At 38.1% G+C, this 20,609-nt stretch overlaps 1 protein-coding gene and 1 long non-coding RNA gene across 2 annotated transcripts in view; both read left to right on the forward strand.

The window, feature by feature from the left end:
• LOC134287444 (uncharacterized) overlaps window positions 1-19,521 on the forward strand; it is a 443,288-nt gene extending 423,767 nt beyond the window's left edge. The window contains exon 2 of the long non-coding RNA XR_009997308.1: window positions 19,128-19,521. This is a non-coding gene — a long non-coding RNA (uncharacterized LOC134287444). The remainder of the gene's footprint in view (window positions 1-19,127) is intronic.
• On the forward strand, window positions 2,619-3,513 carry LOC109429585 (cyclin-dependent kinases regulatory subunit). The gene is made up of 2 exons (XM_019705573.3): window positions 2,619-2,863; window positions 2,983-3,513. Exons 1-2 carry the CDS (start codon window positions 2,805-2,807, stop codon window positions 3,155-3,157), a joined length of 234 nt encoding a protein of 77 aa, XP_019561118.1. The 5' UTR covers window positions 2,619-2,804; the 3' UTR covers window positions 3,158-3,513.
• Window positions 19,522-20,609: the final 1,088 nt, after the last annotated feature.

The raw sequence follows: 20,609 nt of genomic DNA on the forward strand, positions 1-20,609 counted from the left end.
GGACGTTACGCCAAGAAGAGGAGAGGAGAGGATGAGACGAAGCTCATGAGACACATCTTGAGAAAAATGAGGCACACAACTTTCAGTCTCAAAATGTACTGTGCTCCTGGGAGCTTGCCTGAAATGTGGCTCCCGTACATGGGACTACAGCACGTGTACATCAACTCTGCTTCTGATATTAGCGCGACAGTCACTAAGCATAACAGCGTCACCAGATTTAAAAGTATATAATCCACTATATGGGGTTTGACAGCAAGAACACTCATTCCACTGAGCTAGTCTTGCCGTTCGTCACAAATACCACAGACAAACAGACGTAACACTTCGAACATTTTTCGATTCATATCATAGTCACGGAAACATATTCGCCCAATGCTAAAAGGAGTATGTTTGGCCGACCACAAACTAGGTGGCGGTAGTGAGCAAACGTCAAACTCGAACAAAAACGATGCGAGCGCCACGGTTGAGCAGTTGGCCAACTATCAAATTTTGAAAAAGCCCGTTAAATCGGTGTACGATGGGAATTATCAGAGTGTTACGTCCAGTGCTGCAATTTTACGACAGGCCTTTATGATAGCGATATTTTGCTTTTTTCATTTTCTCCGTTTTGTTTTTCCTGTCAATGCTGCTTTCCGATCAGCAACACGAGAGCGAAATGAAATAGGTACTCACCTACACGAAAAATATTTTAATGATTTAATTTATGAATATTGATTAATGTTTTTTATTAGATACGACGTTATTGATTTCATAAAGACAACTAATTGTGTTCATATAATGACCTAATGCTAGCCATAACATTTCCTTTTGCCATTTATAAGTTTTGTGTTATGGCTAGAGAAGTATAAGATTCAACTAATAAATTCTCTAAGGTTTTGATTTGAAAATCAAAAACAAAACGGCGCCAGATTTTTTCCGAAGCGGGCCATCGTGGCACGTTGTATTTTGCCACCGGCAAAAAAAAAGGAGTTTTGTGAGTCTGCGAAACAGCGCTTGGAGATTACGGTAGGTGTTTTACAACTTATTGTTTGTGATAATAACTTATTCAGCATTTCTTTTCAACAGGTTCTCTCCCAATACATCAACACTCTGGCTAGCGGACGGCGGATCTACTCGCTTAGTCGCAGCGGGAGCGGAGATTCCAGCTGGTTTCGCAACTCCTCAGCATTTCAACGGGAAAAGGGCAGCGCCATCCGCTCTCGGAATGAAGATCCCAGCATGTTCCGCTTCTCCTCGATACTCCGGAAGCAGTACCACCCGCTTCTTTGCTGCCGAAATAGAGATTCCGGCTGGCGCTACTCCTCGATGATCCGGCTTACGGAAGGCTGCATCATCCTTTGCCGGAAAGAGGATCCCTCCTACTCCTTTGCCACTCTGGATAACTAAGGAACTGCCACCCGTTTGTTTCCTGCAGGAGCGGAAGTTCTGGTCAGCTCCGCTGCTTCTCGTCATATTGACCGGCTAAAGGCGGTGAAACCCGTTGCCGGAACAGCGATTCGGCTGGCATGCGTGATTTTGTGTCTGCTTTGAGGAAGGTTTTGATAATTGGACTCTAACGTCTTCAGTATACAGTATGTGCTTTATTAAATAAACCATGTTGATTTTATTAAATAAACTATGTACGAATCGTAAACAAAACATGATTGTTTTAGTAAAATAAAGGAAAAAAAAAGTAAAATATTAGGAATTTCAAACAAAATATACGGCAATAGAATATATTAGGTTTAATGCATACATTCTATGAGGAAATTCTAATACAAATTATTACAAAGAGTGAATGGCATTCATAAGTTGAAACTTATACTTTTTATTCATCGTATGTTATGTTTCATATTACGCACTCAGATGAGCTTCATTAGGAAAACGAAATGGCAAAAATGTATAACATTTTCTTATATATTCGATATGGAAATTTCCTCTTGAGCTTGAGACGAATGGCCTGTCAGCATGAGTAGTGTGTGGATGATTGGGAATTGACCTTGTTGGGTTGCTCACGAATGGAGCTCTCGGACTCTGTCAGTTCTCACATCGAGGAACTGAAAACGACCGCCGCAGTCATTCATTTTCGGCTGAAAAACAGGCACTGACACTGATATTTTGCAAGACTGGTTACGTCTGTTTGTCTGTGCAAATACATTCAAAAACATCTGTCACTTCACGAAACCCACGTGCTTTTGTTTTTGGCGGGAACACTTTTTCTTTTGTTTTGCCTTGCGACTGTCATGCGGCGGTATGCCTTGCGAGCGTACGACCGCCGCAGGACTCTAATAAAAGATAAGCGCGACAATATATTTTTTAAGCGCTGTTTGCAGTTCAGCAGAAATTTTTCGGCCTATCTTGATGCATGGGAAATTCCTTGCCTGAATCGCCCAAGAAACCGTTTTTCTTCGATCACAGTACGCAGTTGCGAAGAAATGACAGTTCAAATGGCAGTCACCGGTGGAAAGTTTCTGCCAGGAATCGGTCAAGAACTTTCTTGAGCGATTCCTTCCAAACACCAAACTAGGCTTAAAAAAACAATATCACACTACCTCCTTGCTGATAGCCTTGCCAGCTGAAGCAATCGAAATGTCAAAATTTGAAAACGCTTTCATCGTTGCGTTTCTGTGTACACGGAGCTGAATATAATCAACCGCCACCGCTGGTGGACCAAAAGGACATTCGGAAAACAAAGCAACAGGCCAGGAATCTTTGTTCGATAATCCGCAAAGTATCTTTCTGGAAATTAGTGAATCTCGGTACGATAAAGGCTATTTTACTATAAGGGTTTGTGGTTAGTGTAGTGCTAAATCAAATAATCCAGAATGAGCGTTAAAGACATCTATTATTCTGATAAATATTATGACGACGAGTACGAATACAGGTGAGTTGAGATGTACCGGCTTTTAACCTTCGCCAATGGCGTGGATGTCCTTCGTAAATACATATACCAATATTTCATAAATTGTATTTACATATTGTCTATTCTTTCGTTTGCTTTAGGCATGTCGTCCTCCCTAAAGATATTGCCAAACTAGTGCCCAAAACTCACCTAATGACGGAAAACGAATGGAGGTCCATTGGAGTGCAGCAGTCCCGCGGTTGGATACACTACATGATTCACCAGCCGGAACCTCACATCCTGCTGTTCCGACGGCCGAAGACGACGACGGCATAGGATAAGTAACCAACTACATTCCACCGCTATCATGATCTGTTAGTAGTTTTAGTGTTCCGTTGAATCCGTGCCCTAGAAACGTTCTGGAAATTTTCTACGATTATGATCTTGTACAAATGGAATCGGCTAGGAACCCTGGGCCCTTGTGATGGCCCAAACAGCTCTAGAAAGTAAATAGGAATAACAAATATTAATACTGTACAGATAGATTTTTCCCGCAGGCTTGTTCCAACAGTCAAAAGCAACCACCTAAGAAGAGAGTATGAGTGTGTGCCTTTTTTTGTCCGGAATTTGAGGAAACAAAAATACAAACTATGAACTAAGTTACTTTTAATACACGTATAATTTGTAAAGTACTATTTAACGATGATTTGTGAAAGAATCGCCCAAACGACAATTTGAAAGAAATGTTTATACTTCAGTTAACGACTAAGTAATCTTAACATTGAATATTTCAACGGTAATTTCAAAATGTGAAATTAAATTGTTTATTCAATCACAGAGCGGTTTCCAAAATTCAAACATTCTGTGCATTAAACAATAATGTGCTGGTTCCGGGGGTTGCGGGAAAAATGGACAACTTTAGACTTAAGTAAATGTTTTTTAAACAGTGAAAAACTAAACAAATTTAAAGTTAGCACACAACTTCACTCTGTAAACTCTACTTAAGCACGATGCTTAAAAAAGACGTGTCTAGCTTTTCCACTCATTTGATCTCCACAGAAAAGGTTGAATCCTTGGAAAAGTAGTTTTAAAGTAATTGGATTTCCTGAAACCTTTTTACTTTGTAGTTAATCCCCTTGCACCGATTGGTTATAGATTAGGGTTGTGTACAATTATGGTTCATCGATATCGGCGATATAAATTTTTTTCCCATATCGGTATCGGCAATGTGTGATCAAGCACCGTCCACAAATTATCTAACGCCCTACGGGTATAGAAGAGTATGGCCTTGCGTTAGGGCTCATACGAAAATTTTAGAATTTTCATACAAATAAACGCTACGGAGAGGGGTCGAAAAAAGCTGATTTTAGCACTAGCACTATGTAATAAACGGATACTGGCTTCATCACTTTTAACCCTCCTAAGATGTTAGGTTTTTCGCACCACGTTGGCGTAGTGCACGTTCAGCGTACCTCTGCTTCATATTGACCCCAACATCCTACTAGGGTTAAACGTTAGGCCGTATGGAATAATCGACTGAATGAGTTTAAAACCGAAGACGGGCAGCCTAGTTGAAGCCTTTAATTACGATATATGGGGGTGATACACAAATTATGTCACGCAAAAATCGACCTTTTTCAACCGCCCCTCCCCCCTATATCACACTTTTTGTATGGGAACTCAATATTTTTTGTACGGGTCGTCACGTTGTGCAAACCCCCACCCCCCTTACGGCGTGACGTAATTTATGTACGACCCCATGTATACGCTTTACCTCGAACGAACCGGAAACGAAAAAGATCTGATAGAATAGCTAGTAGCACAGAGAAACAGACATAACTCTTGGAACAAATTTCAGTTAAAAACATCGTCACCGCAAAAAGGTAACCGCCCTATACATTATTGGGCATTTCATGCTGTGCTTGACCGTGCAACCACTAGATGGCGGTAGTGAGGCGTAAAACAGGTCCAAAAACGATGTGAGCGCTGCGCGTGGCCAAATGACCAACTATTAAATATTTGAATTTACCGTTAACAAGGTGATCGATAGAGCACGAGTAGAGTTTGATGTCTGTATCTCTGTGCTTGTAGTGTGACCGCCCAAAATATTAATATGCTTAAGATGCGAGGTACACTACCCTCCAATCGATGGAATAATACAGCTTTGATTGTCCTCCCGAACCTGTATGGGCTGGTCGACAATCTCTTCTACATCGTTCATCAATTTGAGCAACCAGAGTAGCTTAAATAATGTATATAACTATTTCAAGAACTTCAAAATATTCAAAAACAACAAATTTCATTATAAAGACTGCCCCAGAAAGTATGGAATGGATGCACCTAGTCTTCAGTGCTTACTATAGGATCTAAAATGCAAACGCCACGATGGACATTGGAATTCTAAATTGTAACTTTTTTGGTTACCGTGCGAGCACCATATTATAGACAGCTCCATATTCTGAACAGTCGGCTAACGCAAAATAGATTTTCCTTTTATGAAGCATATATTGAATCGAGAGTTGAGGTGTTAATTTTATTAAGCCCCTCTATTATCCAATCGTTACAAAACATATCGTTTTTGACTGAACTGCGAACGTAGAGAATGTGTTTGTACATAGTAAGTAACACTATGTGTTCAGAATTAGGACCACGGCTTCTTATGGTGTCCATAATTAGGAACACGTCGTCCACAAACAAAAATATGTCTAGATCAGAGACTTGAAGTTATTATGAGATTTAATTTATTTTATACATTTAGCTAGACAACAAACACACTTGAAGGTAATGTGAAGCATTATCTCTAGCAACAAGAACTTCCATTTATTTTAGCGTTTGTTGTAAGATTCCCTTAACCGTTCAGAATATGGGTACCACACGGTATATCCCGGCTCTGTGTAAGTTGGGTTTTTTTTCTTGTGCTCAAATGCCTTCATTATATACAGGTACTCTTCGATATAACGTACAAATAAATTTTCTCTTTGTAAGGAGTGTATCGGAAATTAACTATAAACATTCAGGATGCTCTATCTCGAAGCATGTTTGGTCTTATCATTTCGGTTCTTCTATCAAATCTTCACAATATAGTCAAGTTTAGAACAACCTGAAAAAAATTGAAATCTTACAAATTAAAGTTTTGGACAAATTGTTGTTTTTTAAAGATTTTTCAGCGTTTCAATAACCTGTAGCGAATAAAACTTGTACGGCGAAAAATACAAAAAATATTAATTATTGTTAGCAGTTATGTACACATAACATATCACCGAACACCAACTTAAAAAAAAATATTTATGATCGAAAAATCCTCAATATTTAAAAAATGGCCTATCCTAAAAAAACACTATTTTTTTGTCGAACTTTGACAGTCTGTTTTAAATATCTTCAAAAGTTATACAATTCCGTTCTCTACTAAAGCTACCTCGTCGTCAAGTTTAAAAACATTTCCAATTAAAAAAAAATGAATTATCAATTTGATGTATTTTTTATTTGCGTAATCGTGCTTTGATTGAGCATCAAAAAATGGGGTCCCTGAAAAATGACCTTTTTTCATTTTTAAGAATTGCGCTAAAATGGAGTCGAATTTTTTCTTGGAAATTATTTTTTACCTATATTATGAGCAATCTGGGAAAGAATATATTTGCGCTAAAATATTTAAAAAAATCAAAAATATTTCCATTTTTTCCGCAATTTCAAACTTTTAAGAGGTGTCCACAATTTTAAGATCATGCGTTCAAACTTTGAGATTGATGTCCATGTAAAATAATTATTTTTACAAAAGCAAAAGTGCCATTCCTTTTTCTGAGGATTTATATAGTACCTCCAAAAATAAAATTATTTATATCTCGGATAAATTATTTTTTAGGATGTTTTGAACATATATAGTTAATTTCCGATACACTCCTTACGTTATATCGAAGCAGAAAAAAAAGTCAATATTTTATATGCTAGTGTTGATGGTTTTGACGTAAAATTAACCCAAATTAATGATTTCGGTGAATTCACAAAACCAATCATGAAAAACGAAAGTAATTTTGTTTTTTTTTTGTGTTTCGATATAACGTACATTTTGCTTCGATATAACGTACACCAATTTTTTCCCCAATTTGCGTTGATTCTGGGTAACAAGGCTAATGCTGCAATAAAACATTGATTTAAAAGATTTCGTAGTTTATCTAGAGGTTATTACTGGAACAATGAAGTTTTTCAATTTTGTACGTACAATTTTGTATGTAGGTATATCGAATGCGCTATATCGAGGGTACGTTATATCGAAGATTGCCTGTACATCTGTCCCAACGAGGGTTAGCTGGACCTTAACTTGCAGGGTTGTTACAACAGCGCGGATTTCGCGAATTCCGCGGATTTCGCGATTTTCGCGGATTTGGCGCGGATTTACCCATGGAATTTGGCCCTCGCGCGGATTTGGCGCGGAAATGATTTTAGTAGTGTGTACAGCGAAATATTTGAATGATTATCGGCACTTGAATTAGAAATTATGAAAAGTAAATATTTGTTTAACCCTCCTAAGATGTTAGAATTTTTGCACCACGATAGCGTAGTGTACGTTCAGCGTGCCTGACTGGGTCATGTTGACCTTAACATCCTACTAGTGAAGAATTTGGAGCAAGTTTTCGTTTTGGTGTACGGCAATCGATTACGAATTTCATCAGCTCTTCAAAATATTTTTTTGAAGAAATTGTGCAACGATTCTTAAAATTCCAATTCCATTGTGCACCTTTATTCAACTTTCGAGTCCTTGTTTCTTAAAAAAATCAAATTTGTTTCTAGCAATTCCTTCGAATTTCGACTGTTGGTCATGTTGGGAGGTATGGCGTTCAGTCTTTGGAGGAATAACTCAAAAATGGATTCTTAAGCTTTCATCCGACGTTTCGGTCGCTATATTGCGCCTTTTCTGGGAATTAACTATGCTCCGTTTTATCGTAAGTATGAGCCCACTGCATAGTCCACATTCGTCCCAGACGTAACGTATCGTCCGCCGCCGGCGGCGGTGCACACTGGGGCAGAACGCAGTTATGGACAGACAAAACCTCTAGTGCTTTGGATATCCATCCTAGAGGTTTGGTGTCCTTAGAGAAGTGTCTTGTAAGAGTTTTGACTAAAACCTGGTAACTCAATAATTGATCTAGATAAGTTGCAACTGATCTAGATCAGTTTTAGCTTTTTCTAGAAGCATCATAGAAGAAAACTTTCTTCTGCAAAGTTGTTCATTCTGATATTTTTGACATTTCTTCCGAAGACACTTATACTCTATAATGTACACGAAAGGCACAGTGGGCTACTTTACTAAAAAAGTCGAAAAAAATCGATTTTGATCAATATTTTGAAGTAAAAAAATCAGAAAAAAAATTCGAACGTTAGGTTAGCAAAAATATATAACAAAAAGATTATTCCATAACAAAAACTTACATAATCACAGAAATTGGAGGTTTTTCTCATTTAAATAACAAAAAAGAGGTGATTTACAAATTATTTGATAACTCATGAAGCAGCAGGCGAAGGCAGCTAATTTTTTATCCAAAACATGTCAATACCACTAGCATCGATACAGTGGGGAAAGAAAAGTGGGGTAACTCGGGGCTTTTGCTATATACAAGTATGAAATCACCACGAAAATAAATGAAAATTGACCATTAAGATCAATTTTTTGAACTCCACACATGATGTAAAGCAATTTTCCGATTGTTTTTTTAATGTAACATGTCTGAGTAATTACTGTGATAAAACATGAATACAATAAATACATATTTAGTGATGCTCCGGCCAGTATATGCCATGTAAATGTGTATCTAGATATGTTATTTTTATTGATTTGGACCATACGTCTTGACAAACAAATAAATACCAAATAATTGTAAGGTGGGGCGGGGAAAGATGGATCACCTAAGGATGGATCACCATAACTTTGTAAATACAGATCGTATTGGTTTGCATTCGTCCTCTACTCTTTAATACACTAGCTACCTATGCTAAAAGTCGATAAAAAAGTTCATTAAACACAAAACATGATGTTAAACAAGCAGTTTTAAAAAGTGATCGATTTTGCGCCGTGAAAAAAGTGCGGGGCAAGATGGGTCACCTTTTAAGTAATTCACATTTTATCAACGAAAAACGTCAAAATAAAAGATTTGTTCCGCATTCATATATGCTCCATATCCATACTGAGTAAACAAGAGCTACTAGTAAACATTTTATAAATTTACTAGCTGGCCCGGCAAACTTTGTCTTGCCTAGATATGATGGTTTGACAACTGCTGATCTGAGTTAGTGCAGCACCGCACTCTAGATTGGTTTCATTTCAATCGTGTTGGTTCTCTTCCCAGCTCATAAAAAATCTGTACTTTATTGATTTTCTTACTTTTATAGTTAATTTTCGTAACTTTTTGTACATATAAACACAGCCACCATGAATACGAATCGAACCGTGCAAGAGCCATGCCGTTCGGTTCATCCGTTCGTAAGTTTTGTTGCCTTAAAGGAACTTCAAACTCATTTTTATATATCCCTTTCGTGACGAACCAGCACAATTGTGCTGTTGAGCAGTAACATGTTTGCATATTTTTTTCATCTGTTAAGACTTTGTTTTATGTGATGTAAACTGTTTCCATAATTCAGCCATCATTTGTACTTGTATGTGTGTAAATAAACTTTTGTTTACGTTGCCTGTGGGATTCACCACAACAAGGTAAACAAAAAGTGGACAAAAACCGTAAAACATGAAAAAGTTTTATCAATCGCATATTTTTTATTTCCGATTTATTAAGGCAATCAAAGCTAGAAATCGCAAGATAAAGAGTAGTTCTTTCAAATGAGGAAAAATAATTGTTGGTTTGTTGGGAAATCTAAGAGTTCTAGAGATTCTAAGTTGAGCAATTTGTATGGAGGTTTCACTTTTTTTGCGCTCCGTCACGAAAGGGATATATAGATTTGGAATATTAAAAAAAACTTTACGATTTGAGTGGTCCTAAGGCGACTTGAAAATCGATGTTTTCCTTAAAAAATTATCCTAATTTTATGTTATAATAATTTTGAGCGTTCATTCCGCTTGATTGAAGTCATTTATGAGATAGTCTTGTAATAAAAAATAAATAACCTTTGAATGCTCCAAAAATACGTTCAAAATTGAAGGTGACCCATCTTGCCCCGCGGCTGTTTATATGAAGATTATATGGAATGTATCGCATGAGAAAAATGGCTAAAACCCATTTTATTTTTCGTTTCCATTGAGAGTGAATAATTTTTCAATCAATGCCCCAATCTTTTGTATATTCATGCTGGTCATCTAACAAAATTATTAACAAAATAAAATTAGTTTTACCACCTTCCGCTATTATATGAGTATACAACAATATTATTACTTGAGGTCCCTCTCAATAAAAATCTAGATATACATTCATAAGGAACATATTGACCTGGAAAGCGCCAAACCAAATTTATTGAAAATGTGCTTCATTACAAAAATTCTCCCGGCAGCAAAAAATAATCCAAAAATTGTTTTCCATCATGTTAGGTTTTCAAAAAATTAGCCTCAATTGCTAATTTTCATTTATTTTAGAGATGATTTCATACTTGTATATAGCAAAAGCCCCGAGTTACCCCACTTTTCTTTCCCCACTGTATCGATGCTAGTGGTATTAAAATGTTTTGGCCAAAAAATTAGCTGCCTTCGCCTGCTGCTTCATGAGATACCAAATAAATTGTAAATCACTTAGTTTTTGTTATTTAAATAAGAAAAACCTCCAATTTCCGTGATTATGTAAGTTTTTGTTATGGAATAATCTTTTTCTTATATATTTTTTGCTAACCTAACGTTCGAAATTTTTTTCTGATTTTTTTTACTTCAAAATATTGATCAAAATCGATTTTTTTCGACTTTTTCAGTAAAGTAGCCCACTGTGCCTTTCGTGTGAATTATAGAGTATAAGTGTCTTCGGAAGAAATGTCAGAAACATCAGAATGAACAACTTTGCAGAAGAAAGTTTTCTACTATGACGCTTCTAGAAAAAGCTAAAACTGATCTAGATCAGTTGCAACTTATCTAGATCAATTATTGAGTTACCAGGTTTTAGTCAAAACTCTTACAAGACACTTCTCTAAAGACACCAAACCTCTAGGATGGATATCCAAAGCACTAGAGGTTTTGTCTGTCCATAACTGCGTTCTGCCCCAGTGTGCGGTGTTCCTTTGAATGTAATATCCGAAAGATATCCGTTTATCGGAAGCCGAAAGGGTAATAGTAATCTGCCCGAGTTACTGGTACAATTTTGAAAGGCACCAGCTATATATTTTGAAGAGATTTCTAGATAAATCCCTAGATTATTTGGGGAAAAAATCTTTTGAAGGGTATTCTAGAGGAAACTGCTAGTAAAAACTTTGGCGAAAAACTCTGGGGGACCTCTGTCGGCATTCCTGGATATATTACTGCAGAAATTCTTGGAGAAACTCCTAAAAAATCTAGGAAAACCCTGTAGGAATTTCAAAGGACTCCAGCAAGTAAATCTTGAAAATTGTCAACATTGTCCTTCTAGGATTTTTCCAGTGATTATCCATTTTAAGGGACGTTTTCCTCTGGGCAGAGGCACAACCTTGTGATCAGCTTGTTGCTGTCAGGTCTCGGGGCTTAAATGTATCTTTACTCTACAGAGAAAGATGCACACTCGTGGTGCCAAAAAGAACAGATACTTTTCATGATCAAACGAAGAAGCGTCACGACTCTTTTATGTTGTTTTTGATATATTTGATTTCTATTTCCATAAGGAAGGAGGTTGTTGCACAATTTATCCTTCTATTTTTTTTAAATTATTATTAACCAAGCTTCCAATATTGAAGACACAAGGTCAAGAATCACAAGAAGAGCTGTTTATGCTAGTTCCCTGAACATGATGCTTGATCGTCAAATTTGTTCATTTTGTGTGAAAATACGCAAAGGTAAATAATGTTGACAATTTTATTAACAACACATTATTTTACAGCTCAATTCGCAAAATCAATCTCCCACCTTTCCTCATCCTTAAGGCCACGCAAAATTTTAAAGCCACATGTGTATTATGGACGATGTGAGTTGTTTTCTCAGGTTTTGCCAAGTATTCTCTTTGGAAAATTCCTCACTGAAGATTCATTCAAGAACTACTAAGATATTACTCAAAAAATGTTCGAAGTGATCTTATGAGAATTTTTCATGAGTATATATCCTTCTCAAATTCATACTGGTTTCAAAAAATTCTTAAAAAAAATTGTTCGGGTTACTGTCTCCAAAAATATTCAGTAATACTTAAAGAAAGCCAAGAAAGTTCCATTCTGTTTATTTCAAAGATTTTTTTTCAGTTTCTTATAAAAATTTCTTCAGTTTTTTAAAAGTATTTTTCACACGAATACACTACCTAGTTCTTGGGATGTTTCTCCTGAGATTTAGTCTAGAAAATTCTTTTCAAAAATCGCCCAATGGATCTTTAAGAAATGTTTTTGGAAAAAAATAACGAAAGTTTTGCCGAAACTCACTTTCAGAAAGCATGAGTTGCGTTGATTTACGAATCAAAAGTTTATTCTTCATCCAGTAGTCCATTCCAGTTTAATGGATTTAATGGATTTCTTCAATAACGTGAAGAAAGAAAAAAAAAATACCTTCACGCTCTCGCGGATTTGGCGCGAATTTATTTCCAGTATCGCGCGGATTTGGCGCGGATTCAAATTTAGCTCGCGCGGATTTGGCGCGGATTTTTTTCCACCCTTCTCGTAACAACCCTGAACTTGTGAACCAATTTTTTGCATTTGCTCAAACGTGTTCTTCCCACCGTTCTTCCTGTTTTCTGCTTACATGGTTTTCTCACTTACCCCCTTCATATTTTGCTCATTTCCTAAATGGCATGCTAACCCTCTTTTACCCAACCCCGCCTTTTAGAGCAAGTTTACCGGGGGCTGCTATCTGGGTGAATAAAATGATTACCCACGGAGTTGTAATTTTAGTTTAGTTACTCATTTCCACACCGGTCGCTACTATATTTAGTTACCGGATTCCGTACCGGTTGTTACCAAATACTGTTGCGGTATAAACCAAATATTTTGGAAGAATTCCTTCTGGGATTCCCCAGGAATTCCATCTGAGATTCTAGCAGAAATTTTTATTGAATTACCTCGAGGAATACGTACTAGGATTTCTCCAGGAACTCCAGATTTCCCCAAGAATTCCTTCCGGGAATTCACATAAAATTTCTACTGGAATTTCTTTTCGGGGTTCCTCCAGGAATTCCTCCAATGATTCCTCCAGAAATTCATCCGGAGATTTCTCCAGAAATTCCTCCGGAGATCCCTCCAGGAATTCCTCCGGGAATTCCCCAAGGGATTCTTCCGGGGATTCCTCCAGGAATTCCTACGTGAGTTCCTTCGGGGATTCCTCCAGGAATTCTTCCGGCGATTCCTCCAGGAATTCCTCCAAATATAGACCCTACAGTTATCTGATGTGGGTCTAACAGTGGTCCAACATTTGATAAAATTTGAAATTTGACCCGACATCCGATATTTTTTCACTCTGGCGGAATTTTTCCGGGTTTTTCGTGTTTTGTGGCCAGTTAGTCATTTGAGTGATAATTTATTCAAATGACAAGGAATCGCTTCTCATTTGAAAAGAGCTCTAGTGGACTGAAATTGTTTTAAACATGCAAAAAATGACTGACAAGATTTGACTATTGAAGAAAAGAATGCCTTTGGAAGCCCCTGAAACACTCCTGGTTACCCATGTGACCCACTCAACCCTTTAGCTAGAACACCCCTGCAACGACCCTGAAATCCCTTGCAAACCCGTGGATCGCTCCTGAATCCCGCTGAAAGGCCCTGAAATACTCCTGGGACCACCTTAACACTCTGAATCACTCTGGAAAACCTTTGGAACGTCCTTGAAACCCATTGAAATTCCCTGGAACTGTCCTGGAACGCCCTCGAAACCCCATCAAATGCACGATTAGGTAAAGTGGAACAAAATCAGAAAGTCATGCTTGCATCGCAGGTTATGCCAGATGCATAATGATAGTGTGATAAGAAAAATTTTTTTTTTCAAATGAAATTACTAAGAAAATGTAATTTTGAACAATGCTGAGCTGTTGAGGACAGACTTGTTAGAATCCTAAAATGCCCGCCACAATTGCCGATTTTGGTATCTATTCACGATTTTGAAAGCACAAATCTCTTCGTAAACAAAAACAACGCACCTGAGCTTCTTATTTTAAGCTTATTACAAGTGAGCAAGAACAGAATAATAACATGCACTGTTGTTTGAAACTTGCTTCTTGAGATTTGTGCGTCTGAAGTTCTGATGAACTGTTGAATCAGGATATTTAAGACGTTTGTCCTTAAGGACATCCTTTTAGTTCTTGTGACTTTTATATTTGAGGTCGATTTGCCAGCAAAGCTTATTTCGTAATAGCAGTTTCTTAAAATTTATCTTAAGAATTGTGCAGTTTTCGTGTAATCAGCGGTAGAAAATTTGCAATTCAGTAACAAATTTTTAAAACGACGTATAATCAATGGTGTAGCATTGATTATACGTCGTTTTCAAAATTTGTTACTGAATTAATATTTTTGACATAAGATTGTATAATTTTGTAACTTAATTGGAGCAATATCGTGCCACACATGTATACGCATCTACATCATACGTTTAAGTAGAGCGAAAATTACTTAAGTTAGATTTAAAATAAAACTGTTCAACAATTAGCGAATTATCCTACACTTTTCAGTTTCAGCCAAAAGCGATTGAAATCACGTCGGGTTTTCGACCACAAAAGTGGAAAACGCTTGATTTTTCGGTGATATAAAATTAACCTGGTATAGCGCATTTAGTTCACCACTGGACTATCGCACTAGTTTTCACGAGTGCGAAAACGCTAATAAAAGTGCGCGATTGCATCAAATCAACTCGGTGTCTTCAGAGCACTTGTTCTCCGTAGATTGAAGAAATAGTGCGCCGAAGACATCAACCTGATTTGATGCAATCGCGCACTTTTATTTACGTTTTCGCACTTACAAAGTCGCAGTTCGCAGTCCAGTAGTGAACTAAATGCGGTATATAAGATGAGAGTTTTTTCTACAAACGATCAAATTTTCATAGTGCTATGGAACCCGTGAGTGAATAAAAAAGTGATTTCCAGGAAAATCGAGTCGCGCTCATTGATGTGAGGTACGAGTAGCATTTTTGCACAAAATTTTGGAATTCTGATAAACGATGGGAAGAAATAATGCCCAACGATAATGACATTTGGTTATTTATTACGAGTAGCAACCACAATATAGTTTGAGCAGTTAAGACGTTATAATTCAAATAATTTATTCGTCGACCTCCTTTCTTGGCAATGAGTGCGTGTGGTGAGGGGAGGAAGAGGTAAGAGGGCGAGTGGCAGACATATTTGCTGCCATTTTGTAATTCCTGCAATCATGTCCTTAACCGCTACAAACTGTAAGAAAGTTAGACGTGGTTAACGACGGTTACCAACGTATAAATGCGGATTTTCCGTTTAGAAAAGGATATGCCATTCCCCTTGGTCCATACTACATTTCACACCATATTAAAAGTGATAGGTCTCGGTTTTACTGTAGCCGAGATGCATCTTAAAACAAGGGGAAAATGGATTAGTAATCCCAATTTTTAATTCGATATTCACTGATTAGAGGCGGTAGGGACTACGGTTCCGATGCATGGTCAATATCGGTATCATTTCTTGACTTTTTCTTTAAGGACATTTTTGTTACAATCTCAAAATGGACGCCTCTCACGAGTTTGAGAGCCCAAATTTCTTCGTAAACAAAACCAGCGCACCTGATCACAAGTGAGTAAGTACAAAATAAAAATTGCTCTGCGGTTTGAAGTTTGCCTCTTGAGATTTGAGAGCCGAAAGTTCTCATGAAGCGAAATTTCAAGACGTTTGTCCTTAAGGGATCAGATTATCAATCAGAATCTTTCATTGTAATTAAGTTGAAAATGACCACTGTAAAAAACCGAATACTTGATAACTTCTCAATGGTGATGAAGTAATACAACATGCACTATACAAAGTACACGGGATAGGTATACCAAAATAGATCAAAATTTGATCTATTTTGGTATACCTATCCCGTGTACTTATATTTAATATAGGTCGCAGTGGTTATGCCCAGAACAGAAAAAAATACGATAAGAATAAAACCTAATCAATTCATATCTCTGAACATTCTTAGGAACTTGATACTTGAAGGACTGCAACTCGTAATGGTAATTTTACGCCGAATGAAACAATTGCCTCCACTGTTGACGGGCTTGGTGGTCTAGTGGCTACCACTTCTGATTCGTATGCAGAAGATCATGGGTTCAATCCCTGGCCCGTCCTTTTCATCCTACTTTGTATCTTTCTATCCACCTTCTCTCGCTCTCTCTTCTCTACATATACAACTCATGTATATTCATATGTTCATAGCCACCAGAAACGAATTGAAAAAGGTCGTTTCCCTCCCTTCCAACTTCCACTCACAGCACAGTGTATAGATAACGCCTATAAGTTATGCAACCAAAGCGTGCTGTGCCGCTTGACCTTATTCACCTTATTCACCACACAATCTATCACGAACACTATAAAAAACCCCTATCCATGGATCGCATCACCGACCCAACGGTGACTCCCAGATCTCCCATCCTTTCCGTCTAACAAATACCCCAGTCCGTGCGGGTTGTGGGGACGCAGAGTGCTCTCGGTCTCTAGTAGCAACAACCAGTACACTCTAACATTCCTTTCCCTTCCCAGCTGACTATAAGGACTTGGCCGGCGCCGTTATTGATCAAATATGCATGAGCTGCTAAAATTGCACTTTGAGAATAAGTGGAATGTCCCAGCCCCTTATTCAGTTGGATCTCAGTGCAACTGGTACCAGTTCAGATCAATCACGGAGGAGCAACCATTGACATGTATAGTCAGAATTGAATTGATTGATCGTTGATCGAATGAAACAATTGCCTCCACTGCATTGGTCTCGGTCCTGGGCCAATCGCTTCCAGTCGCCCTGAAGGTTTAGAGTCCTTAGGTCCTGTTCAACTGCAAAAAGCCTACGTGTGCGTGGCCTATAACGAAGTCGAATGCCCCCTTCAGCAGACAACCAGCTGAATATGGTTTTAGCTTGTCGCTCCTCCGGCATGCGAACTATGTGCCCAGCCCACCGCAGCATGTTGTGTTTTATTCGCTTCAATACACAGATAAAAATAATGAGATTCATACGTCATGTAAACTTCAGTTTAGTCATGTAAACTTAGTGTTATGATGGTTTACATGATATATCATGTAAATTTGTGTTATATCTCATGTAAACACACAGAGTCATTCTGAATTACATGACATATAATAGAAGTTTACATGATAGTTTATGGCTTTTACATGATATGTCATGTAAACTTCTGTGAAATCCCACACTCCAATCATGTGCATCATATGTCACAGAATTTTACACTCTTTTTTCGATCGGTGTATATTCATCTCTATATATACTTGGTACAATCCCTGCACTTACTACAATTTATTAGGGAATATATAAAAAGGAAACATTACGATGTTCCATACAATGAGCGCACATTCAAAAGTACGATCAATGTTCCACGATACAACTCAAACTCGATGTAAGTACAAATTTGAGAGTATAACTCTTTAGTGGACGTCCTACTTGATACTCGGCCACGACTTATCCATCACAGATCGAAAAAAGAGTGCAAAATTCTGTGACATATGATGCACATGATTGGAGTGTTCATAAAATCATAAAATCATAAAATATTATGTAAACTTCCATTATATGTCATGTAATTCAGCATGATTCTGAGTGTTTACATGACATATAACACAAACTTACATGATATACCAGGTAGTTCATGTAAGTTTACATGGCTGCAATGAGGTTTACATGACTGTGATTAGATTTATTGAATATCATGAAATTTATGTCCTGATGATCTTGGACATAATGTTTGAGCAAAACCTTAACAATATCTTAATTTGCATACTTCCAACCAATTAAGATCCATATAGATCAATTTAAATTGTTGTTTAACTGTTACTTCTGCTCTTCACCGAACAGATGTTTCGTGAGATGCGATACCCTTGATAAACGAATGTAATAAAAAACGAACATTCAGGCAGATGTCACAATATCTCTGTGGTCGACAACGCGAGCAATTAATAGCTTTGCTCATATGTAGATTAATTCGGACCATTAATTGATGTGTCCAACACTAGAAACATGCGCGGAATTGAACGGAATTTGACCGTGCGATTAATTTACACTTTGTGATCTGGTGAACGGCGCAACATGTGTGCGCTCGCACGTCCCACCCTCACTGGACCAATTTTCAATAGTACATGTATCCCATTCATGGATCCCGGTATAGAGTGGCACCTAATGATCATACTCATCCGCATCTAGACCTTTGGTATCATAACTCCATAACTGGAAGAGGGGTTCGAGTTTCGTACTCAGATCGTACCCTACATCTCATCAAAATACAGCACCCCATGTCAGTTGATATCGCATACAAGTTCACATCCGCCCATTTAAATCAATTTATTCCTAAATTCTATAACAACGCGGCGCACCATCTATTTCTAACCCTGTTTCGGAGAGAGGTGGATTGTTCTACACTTTGGCAATTGACATCTTGTTTTCGCCGGTTTTGGCAGTTTTGGTCGAATGCAATAAGACAAACTTGTGGGAGGTGGACTTTTTCGGTTTGCAATGCTGATTATGGCAAAATTTGTTATAATTTAATTGGTTTGATATGATGGCAATCAATTTCAATTTATTGGTATAAGTTTGGAAATTGAGTCATATTTTTTTACTGCTTGTTAATGGATGTTTTTGAGAAAGTGAGTAACATTTGTAAAATGTAGATTTCCTGCTATATCATCCAGAGTTATTTGAAATAAGCCTATGTTGTTCTTTTCTGGCATGGTTCTAATCCTTACAATAAGATCTTGACTTGTTTTGACTTGGTAGGCCGTAGAATTTACGATGAAAAAAGAATCCTTTTTCTCTGGACGCTGCCGTGGGCTAATTGTTTTCAGTATCCCTGGTCATAAAGTGCCCTTAGTACCTCCTCAACTGCAAACAGCGCGGCCGCAATCGACGACCAGGGGCCTGTAGCATAATGAAAATTTTACTAATAATATTAGTCTTGTAGCTTGTAATTTGTAATATCCTGTTGCATAAAAATCCTACAAGTACAAGTTATAAGTCTAATATTACAAGTCGGTTGGACTAATATTATTAGTAGAATTTACAAGTGTCTCAGGTATCAGTAGGTCGGCTCCAGAGGCACGTTCTCCTCCATTTGGGAAATTTGTGCCATCGCCATGAACACGAGCCTATTCATCATTTACCTATCGGAGAAGGGAAGGAAAAAGGATAGGACATGGGAAAGGACAGGTAAGGGAATAGGATCGTCATACTCGCAAAAGCGTACCACAATGGGTTCACATAGCGTCCTGAAAAGGACACTGTAATAACGCATAAGCGTACCACAATGGGTTCAAACAGCGCCCTGAGAAGGGCACTGTGATAACGCATAAAGCGTAAAGAGAGCCTATAGCTCTTTACCACAGCGGGTCAAGAACAACAGAACGTCCTGAAGATTCAGGTTTCTGAAGTCAGTTTCACTTAATAAGTGTTTTCCGAGCACTCGGAAACGCAATTGCGCAAAAACTGGACAGTTACATATTAAATGATACGAAGTGCCATAATCGGATTCACAGCTATCACAGGCAAATGAATCAGCTTGCTGAATATTCGCCATGTGATAACTGAGTCGGCAGTGGCCAGTCAATGCTTTGACCAGCATGCTGCAATTCTGCTTTGACAGATTTGTTAGATACTTTGCCACCCCTAGAGATGGCTCAGTACAATACAATTTTGTTTGACGACATGACTCCAAACTATTCCAGTATTGCTTGTGCTAAGTGGCAGCCCAGGTGTCAATCTGAAGCTTCACCCAACACTTGGATACCGGAATAGCTGGCTCAGGGCCAATGAAGTCATGTGATGCTCCAGTGCGAGCTAACTCATCAGCCAATTAATTTCCAGCGATGGAAGAATGACCAGGTACCCATACAAGGTGAACAGCGTTTGCTGAATTCAGCTCCTCGATTTGAGTTCGACAAGCGATAACTATCTTCGACCTGGAGTTGACCGAAGCAAGTGCTTTAATAGCAGCCTGGCTATCTGAACAGAAGTATATTACTTTGCCCATTATGTGCTGCTGAAGTGCTGATTGCACTCCACACATAAGAGCAAAGATTTCGGCCTGAAAAACGGTGCAGCGTCTACCAAGTGAATAAAACTGATGCAGCCTTAGCTCACGAGAATAAACACCAGCACCTATCCGACCTTCGAGAAGGGAGCCATCGGTGTAACATACGATGCCGTCTGAAATACTTCTCTCCAGATAACCAGATGTTCACTCTTCCCGGGAAGGGAATTTCGTGGAAAATGTCCTATATGGAAAATTACAAGCAATTGTAAGATCACTTGGAGCAAGGACAACTTTGTCCCAATTCACCAAAAGTGGAAACAACGAGGTGTGTGTTGAACTACGGTTCACAGGAGTTTCCTCTAGTAAACCAAGTATCCATAGACGGTAAGTGCAAGAAAGTGCTTCTTGTTTGAGGTGAATGTGTAGTGGGGCAACGTCAAAGAGCACTTCGAGCGCTGCCGTAGGAGTTGAAGAGAACGCTCCAGACATCGCCATTAAGCACATCCTTTGGAGATGGCCTAATTT

The sequence above is a fragment of the Aedes albopictus genome, chromosome 2 (genome assembly GCF_035046485.1).
Source record: "Aedes albopictus strain Foshan chromosome 2, AalbF5, whole genome shotgun sequence".
In the NCBI taxonomy this organism is placed as follows: Eukaryota; Metazoa; Arthropoda; class Insecta; order Diptera; family Culicidae; genus Aedes; species Aedes albopictus.

What these genes read in the sequence shown, in the direction of transcription:
- LOC109429585 (XM_019705573.3), top strand. Translation starts at nt 2,805, where the DNA reads ATGAGCGTTAAAGACATCTATTATTCTGATAAATATTATGACGACGAG. An exon ending in GACGACGAGTACGAATACAG is followed by an intron (nt 2,864 to 2,982) that starts GTGAGTTGAGAT and finishes CGTTTGCTTTAG; the next exon opens with GCATGTCGTCCTCCCTAAAG.